At 65.2% G+C, this 10,266-nt stretch overlaps 2 protein-coding genes across 2 annotated transcripts in view; one reads left to right on the top strand and one right to left on the bottom strand.

Annotated features, from left to right (window-relative positions):
* F751_5894 (Unconventional myosin-Va) overlaps positions 1-4,965 on the bottom strand; it is a gene marked incomplete at both ends in the record, with an annotated part of 9,621 nt that extends 4,656 nt beyond the window's left edge. The window contains 7 exons of the mRNA XM_011401716.1: positions 12-338; positions 566-1,780; positions 1,843-2,888; positions 3,057-3,343; positions 3,801-4,009; positions 4,192-4,455; positions 4,756-4,965. Coding sequence (XP_011400018.1) covers positions 12-338; positions 566-1,780; positions 1,843-2,888; positions 3,057-3,343; positions 3,801-4,009; positions 4,192-4,455; positions 4,756-4,965 — 3,558 coding nt within the window. The remainder of the gene's footprint in view (positions 1-11; positions 339-565; positions 1,781-1,842; positions 2,889-3,056; positions 3,344-3,800; positions 4,010-4,191; positions 4,456-4,755) is intronic.
* A 389-nt stretch (positions 4,966-5,354) lies between these two features.
* F751_5893 (Condensin-2 complex subunit H2) lies at positions 5,355-10,194 on the top strand (the record flags this gene model as incomplete). Its single annotated transcript, XM_011401715.1, has 14 exons — positions 5,355-5,453; positions 5,559-5,619; positions 5,765-5,864; positions 6,008-6,245; positions 6,403-6,885; positions 7,012-7,155; positions 7,368-7,491; positions 7,671-7,835; positions 8,040-8,279; positions 8,506-8,670; positions 8,875-9,114; positions 9,369-9,475; positions 9,749-9,889; positions 10,060-10,194. 14 exons carry the CDS (start codon positions 5,355-5,357, stop codon positions 10,192-10,194), a joined length of 2,442 nt encoding a protein of 813 aa, XP_011400017.1.
* Between the last annotated feature and the right edge of the window lie 72 nt (positions 10,195-10,266).

Here is a 10,266-nt window from a genome sequence, read left to right as displayed (position 1 = left end):
TGGTCCTGCACGCTGGCCAGGACGCGGGTCACTTCCGCCAGCCGCGCCTCCAGCGCCGCCTTGTCCTGCAGCAGGCGTCCCGAGTCGCGCGCGGCCGCGCGCCGTGCGCGCAGCTCGCGCCGCGCCAGCCGCCGGCGCCAGCAGCCCTGCGCGGCCACCACGCCGGCGCGGGTGCGCAGGAAGGCGCGGCGCGCGCGCGCCGCGCGCCACGCGGACTGCAGGCGCAGCGCGGCGCGCTCGCGGCGCATCGCCGTGGCCCGGCGCCGCGCCACGAGACCGCGCCAGGCCGCCTGGACCGTCCTGGCAGCCGCCACCTCGGCCAGGAAGGCGCGCCGTGCCTGCGAAGGCGGTGCGTGTGCGCGAGTGTGTCGAGGGACGGGGGCGGGATTCGCCCGAGCGGTGGCATGGCAGGCATGGGCAGGGCGCCGCCGCGCTTTCCATTCCTGCCTGCAGGGTGCGGGGGGTCCAGCAGCGCATCCGCGCACCGACAGCTTGAACCCCACCCCTTCCCACCCCTTGCACACGAAACAAACCATATCCCCCCTCCTTCGATCCAGCGACGCACATGCCAGCGCCGGACGGCGGCCTGCAGCTTGACGGCCGCGCGGATGCGGCGCAGGCGGCGCGCCTCCCTCCGCGCCGCAAACCCGCGCGCGGCGGCCTGCAGGACGACCGCCGCCGCCACGGCCTCCTGGAAAGCGCGGCGCGCCAGCCAGGCACGGACGTGGGCCTGGATGGCCGTCGCCGCGGCGTTCAGGCGGTCTGTGCGCACCCGGTCCAGCTCGGCCATCTTGCCGGCGCGCAGGAAGAGCTTGGTGGTGCCGAACTGCGCGCCGGCGGGGTCCAGGTGGCGCTGGACCACCAGCCGCGCCAGCTCGGCGTCGCCCAGGCCCGGGCTGTCGACGGCCAGGGGCCAGAAGTGGTCGGCAAAGGCGTCGTAGGGCAGCTTGGTGGGGTAGCCCGCGCAGGAGATGCGCACCGCCTCCAGCACGCCGCCGCAGCGCAGCTGGTGCAGGACGTTGGTGTTCTCGAAGCGCGCGGGGCGGTTGGCGCCGTTGGGCTTGATGCAGCGTACATAGTGCGGCTCCATGGCGCGCAGGGCCTCCATCAGCTCTGCCAGCTGCTTCTTGAACTGCGACCCCACGCTGGAGAAGCGGTAGCCGGAGGAGGCGCCGGCGCCGGGAGTCCCACTCGCCCCCGGCACGGCATCGCCGGGGAAGAGCGCGCGCACAAAGGCACTGCCCGACGCGCCCAGCAGGGCCTGGTGCTCGGCGACCACAAAGTCGCGGTTCTTGGCCAGGAAGTTCTGGGTGCGGTAGGTCACCGCGCCGGCGTAGTGCTGGATGGTAAAGTCGGTGGGCGCCAGGCGGGGCTTGGAGAAGCGCGCCGACCCGGCCACGCCCGGCGCGGCGTACAGCTTGGCGGCCAGGTCGGCGTGGGTGGCCTGCGGGAAGCGGCACGCCTCGTCCAGGAGGTCCAGGATGCCCAGCCGCGCCTCCACCAGGTCCAGCACGTCCTGGTTGTCCACGAACTCGATGTAGGACCAGGCGATGGCCTCGCGCTCGTACTCCGCCTGCTCCTGCTTGAAGACGTGGGCGTTGAAGTGCTGCTGCAGCTTCTCGTTGGCCAGGTTGATGCAGAACTGCTCAAAGTCGTTGGATGCAAACTGCTCGAAGCCGTAGATGTCCAGCACGCCGATCAGGCTGGCCGCGCCTGCGTCCTGCCCAATGCTGTCGTTCACCGCGCCCACCAGCCAATCGAAGAGGCGGGAGTAGGCCGTCTTGGCCAGCGAGTCGCGGTTGTCGGAGGCCGCACCCACGTCCAGCGGGCTCACGATGGGACCTTTTTGTTTGGGGGGGGGGTGGTGCCGAACTGCGCGCCGGCGGGGTCCAGGTGGCGCTGGACCACCAGCCGCGCCAGCTCGGCGTCGCCCAGGCCCGGGCTGTCGACGGCCAGGGGCCAGAAGTGGTCGGCAAAGGCGTCGTAGGGCAGCTTGGTGGGGTAGCCCGCGCAGGAGATGCGCACCGCCTCCAGCACGCCGCCGCAGCGCAGCTGGTGCAGGACGTTGGTGTTCTCGAAGCGCGCGGGGCGGTTGGCGCCGTTGGGCTTGATGCAGCGTACATAGTGCGGCTCCATGGCGCGCAGGGCCTCCATCAGCTCTGCCAGCTGCTTCTTGAACTGCGACCCCACGCTGGAGAAGCGGTAGCCGGAGGAGGCGCCGGCGCCGGGAGTCCCACTCGCCCCCGGCACGGCATCGCCGGGGAAGAGCGCGCGCACAAAGGCACTGCCCGACGCGCCCAGCAGGGCCTGGTGCTCGGCGACCACAAAGTCGCGGTTCTTGGCCAGGAAGTTCTGGGTGCGGTAGGTCACCGCGCCGGCGTAGTGCTGGATGGTAAAGTCGGTGGGCGCCAGGCGGGGCTTGGAGAAGCGCGCCGACCCGGCCACGCCCGGCGCGGCGTACAGCTTGGCGGCCAGGTCGGCGTGGGTGGCCTGCGGGAAGCGGCACGCCTCGTCCAGGAGGTCCAGGATGCCCAGCCGCGCCTCCACCAGGTCCAGCACGTCCTGGTTGTCCACGAACTCGATGTAGGACCAGGCGATGGCCTCGCGCTCGTACTCCGCCTGCTCCTGCTTGAAGACGTGGGCGTTGAAGTGCTGCTGCAGCTTCTCGTTGGCCAGGTTGATGCAGAACTGCTCAAAGTCGTTGGATGCAAACTGCTCGAAGCCGTAGATGTCCAGCACGCCGATCAGGCTGGCCGCGCCTGCGTCCTGCCCAATGCTGTCGTTCACCGCGCCCACCAGCCAATCGAAGAGGCGGGAGTAGGCCGTCTTGGCCAGCGAGTCGCGGTTGTCGGAGGCCGCACCCACGTCCAGCGGGCTCACGATGGGACCTTTTTGTTTGGTTGGGGGAGGGGGGGAGATGACATGGGGTGAGGAATAGAGTGGGTGGGTGGCACGCGCAGGAACTCGACCGACGCCCAGCACTTGTGCCCCCCGCCCTATCCCCTGTGAGACCAGCACAGCCCATCTCCCCTGCATGAAGGGCCCCCACCACACACCGTCGGGGGTCTGGCGGGTGCGGGTGGTGAGTGCACGGGCCAGGCCCGCGGCATCCACGCCCAGCAGCGCCGCAGCAGCCTCCAGGTGGGCCCAGGCCGGCTCGGCCACGGCGCTGCCGTCGCCGCCGTCGCCGGGGACGAACGCGACGTTGCCCAGGTGCAGCACGGCCGCCACCACCGCGAAGACGGCGTCCTGGGAGGCGGCGTCGATGCCCACCAGCGTCATGGCGCGGCGCGTGCGGCGGTACTCCTCCGCGTCGCTCACCCCCGCCAGCTCGTGGCAGTCGCTCTGGTTCAGGTAGCGGAACCCGCGCGCGGGGCCCAGGCGCAGGCGCGCGGCCTCCGCCTCGTCCGCGCCCCCGCACAGCTGGTAGAAGACGTGGTAGTTGCGCTCGGGGGACGCCACCGCCACCACACGTGACCGCTCCAGCAGGTAGGTCCGAATCGCGGCGCCTGAAAACACATGATCAGGGCGGGGGTGGGGCAATGTGGGGAACGGAATCTTGTTGAGACTGGCGGGCGAGGCCCCGTGGACCCGCCACAAGTAGCCGCAGGCAAGGGCCAGCCCTTGCTGGCCACAAGCTGCGTGCTTCAAACCTCCGCCCAGCACAGTTTGAGAGTCTTGTTTGCTCCACCATTCACACAAGGGTCACCACAGCACCCCGCCCTGCCCTCCCGCCCCCACCCCCACCCCCACCCCCACCCGTGATGCGGCCGTCGCGGCCGAATTGGATCTCGGTGAACTTTCCGAAGCGGGAGGAGTTGTCGTTGCGTGAGGTCTTGGCGTTGCCAAACGCCTCCAGCAGCGGGTTGGACTCCAGCACCTGCTGCTCCACGCTGCGGATGCTGCCGTTGGTGGGCGCTGACTCTGCACGGTAACCCCCCATCCAGGCCAGGTACTGCATGATCAGCTTGCTGGTCTCTGTCTTCCCCGCTCCGGACTCGCCAGACACCTGCAGTCGAGGTGATTGTTGAGAAGGGGAGGAAGGGGGGGGGTAAATGAGGTTAGGGGCGTCAGAACAAGCCCGGCACGCACCGGTGACATGCGTGCGAGGGTCCGACACAGGTCCCGCCGCCGTCGCCCGTCAAGCGCAGGCCCTGGTCCCCCTCCGGCCCCACACTCTACATCCCTCACCAGGATGCTCTGGCTTCGACCCTCCCGCCGCATCTGGCGGTAGGCGGAGTCGGCCACGGCGTAGACGTGCGGGGACAGCTCGCCCAGGCCGACGCCGCGGTATTGGTCCATCATGTGGGCACCGTACAGATGGGGCATGGCCGCAAAGGGGTTGACCGCGATCAGGATGGAGCCCGTGTAGGTGTAGATGTCGTTCTGGTCGTAGCGCACGCGCAGGTTCCACAGCACCCCCGGCTCGTTCAGGTACGACAGGGTGGTCATGTCCTGGAAGTGGAGCGGTGTCGAGGGGGGAGGGGTGTGTGAAAGGGAAGAGGCGAGTCGCTGAAGAGCGCTGATGGCCAGCCAGCGCCATGTGTCATCGCACGACTCGGTGTGAGGCTTCGCACCCCTTGGGCCATGATCTGGTGCGCAACGGGCAATGGAGCATGCAGGTCTCAAGAGCACGATTCCTGCATCACCAAGGCTTCAACGCCGCACCCTCCGAAATCAGCATTAGCTTACAATTACTGCACGGCGACTGCACCCACCTAACAACCCCATGTCCGGCCTTCACCACGTCCTCACCTCCACGCCATAGGTCCCAGGGTTCTGCAGGGGAAGATCCTGCGCCTTGCAGGTCCTGGAGGTGCCGTCCTCCAGAGCCACGGTGATATCCGTGGGCCCCAGGGCAACCACCTTGGCCTTGACCCAGCCCTCCACACCATCCTCGACCCAGACTCGGGATCCGATGGTGTGAACCCCCGCCTGGGGCGCAATACTGCTATTTTTTGTCATGCCGGAGTCAGGGCATGTGGGAGCCAGGCGACGAGGTCCCCTCGCAACCGAACACGGCTGGTCGGGGGAAATCTGGCAGGTGTCAACGGGGCCTTGCAGGGATGCTTGCCCCTGAGATTTTTGCTGTTGTGTCACGCAAGGTCGGGGGTGTGGGTAGAAGGCGCCACTCGGGTCCAGCTGGTGTGCAGGCGAAGGTGGTTCGGCACCCGCGTCTCGGGCTCGTGCTGTGCGATCTGTTCAAATCCCCTCGATCCAGTGACAACAGCCAGGGGCGGGTGGAGGGTACGGGCGTCCTCAGGCAGTCGACGAGAGTTTGGAATCGGCATTTTGACCTTAAAGAGGGCACTTGCCAAGTACATGGCCCGGCGGTAGGGGCGACGGTTGTCGGGATGCAGGCCGAGGAGCGCTTCGCACACTTGCTGCAGCCCATCCGGGACCTGGCTGCCAACTGGAATGTGAAGATCGCCACCGAGCTAGACGAATACCTGGTGCGATGACGGTCAAGGGCGTGAGGCTGCCCGCTGAAGACGAGGCAGGTGCTCGGGTGGGAACAGGGCCTGTGTCACCCACCAGCCCATTCTTATATTGCACAGGATGCCTTGGAGAACATCGCCTTCACCTTCGAAGGAGGTTCATCTCTGAACTTTGCTGAAGGTGAAGCCTTGGCGGCGGGGGGTGTCCTGCCTTTTTATGCTAGCATCGTTCAGGCAAGGCGCTGTTTCGGGGTAGTAGTGGGCCACCTGGAGTCCACTGATTCTCGTACGATAACAGCCTCCTCTCCTGCCTTTCCCTTGATCAGCTGCGCTGGTCATTCAGGGATCAGCATGTGTGTACAGCAAAAAGGTCGAGTATCTCCACACCCTGGTGTTCCAGGCATTAGAGTACCTGGCAGAGAGCAGGTGTGGGCCTAGGGGGGGGTGGCTGTCTTCTGAAGCTGCTGCTGTGCAAAGTGGGGGTTTGTGGGCACTGCGCACTGCAAAGACCGGCTCATGACGCATACTTTTGATACCATGTACTGAGCTAAGTCTGCTTTCACCACCAGGGAGGGCAAAAATGGCGCCAAGAAAAGGGCAGGCACGGCCAAGAATGACGACGACGACGATAGTGACATAGAGGAGGATGAAGCCTTCCTGTCCCTGGATGACCTGGAGGAGGGCAAGTACCTCGATCTGGATGAAGGCGCTGGGGACAAAGGCACTGTAGCCCCCTTGCGACCCCCAGCCACGCTGCTGGCGCTAACGGGAATCCCCCAGAAGGAGGGGGATGCCGCTGGGTTTAGGGTGAGTTGATCTGAATGCTGGGTGGGCGCAAGCTGGCCAGGCAGAGCGATGCAGGTTTGCATGCAATCAGGGAGCTGTAGGTAGGTACAATGGGATCGACATGGTTTTCCTGATCCCCTGACTACCCATTACAAGGGCTCCCTGCCCCCCTCCCCAGGTCCACAGCTGCGCGGTGCATGTGTCCGGAGCTCTGCTGCTGGAAAGCGCGGACGGCATGCACCTGGACGCCGGCCTGCAGCCGACTGACGCGACACAGGGTGTTTCCGGGGACGCGTTTGGCCGACCACGGGAGGATGCGAGTGGGTATGGGCAGCCCGATGCTGGAGGAGTCCCGACAGCGGACAACCCACTGGAGGACGACTGGGGTGGGCAGGAGTATGGCGGCGACTACATGGATGACGATGATGACCGCGGCGATCTGGACGGCGGGTACGGCGGATCCCCAGGAGAGCCGGACGCTCGGCTTGGGGTGGCCACTGCTGCAATGGCGGCTCCAGGGAAGCGGGCCGGCGAGCTGAGCAGCAACCCAGCGGCCTTTGACTCGGAGGAGGAGAGCGAGGACTTGTACGACCCATATACACCCCTGGACCCCAACGATTCGGGACCGGTGGCGCCCAAGCCCCTGCGCAAAGCGCTGCGGGTGAGGTGCTGGTCGTGGGCGGCAGCTGGTGGCAGGCCTGTGGCCAGCTCTGATCAGCGGCCTGGTTTGGTCACCAGTGTCAGAAGCCCCTTCGAACGATACTGGCCCCCTCACCCCTACAACCAGGTACCCAACAAGCCACGGAATCAGCGGCCGGCACAGCCGTTCCAGACACTGCAGGAGGCAATTCACAGGGCCGTTCCACCCGATGGGCTGTTCTTCCGGGAGTTTGCCTATGGACTCCCCAAACAGGCCAGGACGATAGACCGGGTAGGGCTGATGGACGAGGGGGGGGGGGCGCGTGATTACTGGGGTGGCGGTGTCCAAAATTTGCGGTATGAGGAACCACAGAATTCAGGAGCCAATGCCCAGCTTTGAGCTTGGACGTGGTATGGAGACCCTTTGGTTCCAAGGTATCCAGCATGCAATTGCTTCTGCCATTCATTACACAGTGTTCTCGTCCCCCCTTCATCCTGATGCAGAGAGCCACCGCTGCATCCTCGCGGCCCCACCATGGTTTGCAGGCTGCCTTCGATCAAGAGGATGACGGTGCTGACTTGGCGGGGGTACAGGAAGCCGACGAATTTGACGATGCCAAGGACGACTGTGCGTGCGGTTGGCAGAGGGGAGGGAAAGGGTCTCACGCTGCAGCAAAACAGACGTCCCCACCAGCCCATCAGGCGATGCGATGTGCAGGATGAAAGGGTAGAGTTTCGGGAACTACCCTGCTCCATTGCCTCCGCACAGACACCCTGGCTCACCCCTACTCCCCTACCACCCTGCAGACGATGGCGGGTACGATGGCGGGTTTGAGGCCGACGACTATGAAAATGTGCCGATCCCTTCGGCGGATGGACTGGACGGCGATGACCTCCTAGTCTCGGCGGCGGCTGCCGAGGGGTGGAGGGACCCCACCCTCACAAGCACAGCCTTTCAGACTGGCATCGACGGTGAGTGACAGTGGGGTGAATGATGGGTTCCCGTGGGTGCTGTTGATGAGCTTACATTGCATGGTGCGTTCATGGGCAGGGGCATGTTGTTTGTGAGGGGGGGGTGATTTCTGGCTAAACTCTTGGTGCCAAGCATGTTTCCTCCCGATCCCTTGAAGCCCTCAACACCCCATGCCCCATTCCCACTCCCCCACCACCCGCCAGGCTCATGCGTGGATGCCACCAGCATGACTTTCGACGACCTCCTGAAGGCTCACATCAGCCGCATGATCGCCGCGGCGGCCGCCGCCCAGGTCCAGACTGAGCTGGCCAGCAGGGTTGGCGGGTGGCGCTCGCGTATCGGGCCGGTGCTGGAGGAGGAGGACGCCCGCCCCGCCTTTGACATCCATGTGTACGGCCAGAGGGTTCTGGATGCCATGCAGGGGCTCAGCCTGAGGGAGCCAGGTGCGGCGGGAGGGCGGCTGTGGGCCCAGAGTTGGGGTTGTGTGTGTGTATGTGTGTGTGTGTGTGTGTATGTGTGTGTGTGGGGGGGTGTCTGGATGATCATTCCTGGGATCGGGCCTTGCTGGGTTATTTTGCTTCAGCACCGAGCGCCGGATGGGGAGCAAGGCCACCGTGGCTACATGATTTAGACACCCTGGCTCACCCCTACTCCCCTACCACCCTGCAGACGATGGCGGGTACGATGGCGGGTTTGAGGCCGACGACTATGAAAATGTGCCGATCCCTTCGGCGGATGGACTGGACGGCGATGACCTCCTAGTCTCGGCGGCGGCTGCCGAGGGGTGGAGGGACCCCACCCTCACAAGCACAGCCTTTCAGACTGGCATCGACGGTGAGTGACAGTGGGGTGAATGATGGGTTCCCGTGGGTGCTGTTGATGAGCTTACATTGCATGGTGCGTTCATGGGCAGGGGCATGTTGTTTGTGAGGGGGGGGTGATTTCTGGCTAAACTCTTGGTGCCAAGCATGTTTCCTCCCGATCCCTTGAAGCCCTCAACACCCCATGCCCCATTCCCACTCCCCCACCACCCGCCAGGCTCATGCGTGGATGCCACCAGCATGACTTTCGACGACCTCCTGAAGGCTCACATCAGCCGCATGATCGCCGCGGCGGCCGCCGCCCAGGTCCAGACTGAGCTGGCCAGCAGGGTTGGCGGGTGGCGCTCGCGTATCGGGCCGGTGCTGGAGGAGGAGGACGCCCGCCCCGCCTTTGACATCCATGTGTACGGCCAGAGGGTTCTGGATGCCATGCAGGGGCTCAGCCTGAGGGAGCCAGGTGCGGCGGGAGGGCGGCTGTGGGCCCAGAGTTGGGGTTGTGTGTGTGTATGTGTGTGTGTGTGTGTGTATGTGTGTGTGTGGGGGGGTGTCTGGATGATCATTCCTGGGATCGGGCCTTGCTGGGTTATTTTGCTTCAGCACCGAGCGCCGGATGGGGAGCAAGGCCACCGTGGCTACATGATTTTGAGTGCATGGGGGGATGATGAGACACTGCGACACCCTGCCCCACAGCCAACTCCACCTCCCGCACAGGAACAGCTGCCGAGTCGGTGCCTGCCGCCCCCACCCTGTTCTCTGAGGTAGTGCAGTGGACAGCAAACCGCTTTGAGGTGTCCCGCACCTTCTCGTCCCTCCTCCAGGTACTGAACAGGTTCACGAATGCGCGCCTCACCTGTCCCCGCGGCTGGGGATGGGACGGGCGTGGTGCACGTGTCCTGTGTAGGTGGACAGCGTGGCGCGGGGTATCATGTGCGAGTGAAGGACAACAGACATGTCCAGCATGGTCGTGAGTTGGGTTCCGCATGACATAATGGCGTCCACTTCTCGCAGCCTGGTGAGACTCCCTGCCCCCTCCCAAGCCCTAGACCACGCTGTACCCATTCCGAGTCAAAGTCCCACCGCCACCCATGCAGCTCATCAACAACGGCAATGTGGGCATCAGCAAGCCAGCTGACCGTGACACGATGCGCTTCACGCTAACCCTATTGGACGCGCACCTCCCCCACGAGGCTGCAGCTGAGGATCTGGCAACCCAGATGATCACCAGCAGCCAAGTGAGCATGCGGTGTGTTTGCTTCAGGGGCGGTGGTGCTGTGAGAGCGCCTGGAGCAGCACGCACGCTCCTGTACATACCTTTGCCGAGGGGGTGGAAGGGTGCCGACAGCCATCCCAGTCATACTCATACACCCTCAATCCCACATATATGTGTTGTGCTGCCCTGCAGGCAGCCAGCCAGAAGCCCATGGTAGAACTGGCGGGAGAGGAGAACTCCGTGCCTGCGCCTGACCAGGCGCTGGCCCAGGGAACCACAAACACCATGGCTAAGCTGCCGCCCAGGTCCAAGCGACACAAGGCATAGGTGCATGGGGGGTCCGCTCCCTCGCCCCTTCTGCTCTGCTCCTGTTCAGACAGAGGTCGCCACCGCAACACA

Source organism: Auxenochlorella protothecoides (genome assembly GCF_000733215.1).
Source record: "Auxenochlorella protothecoides strain 0710 unplaced genomic scaffold scaffold72, whole genome shotgun sequence".
In the NCBI taxonomy this organism is placed as follows: Eukaryota; Viridiplantae; Chlorophyta; class Trebouxiophyceae; order Chlorellales; family Chlorellaceae; genus Auxenochlorella; species Auxenochlorella protothecoides.
Note: the sequence above shows the minus strand (reverse complement) of the source record. Positions and strands in the feature narration are given on the sequence as shown.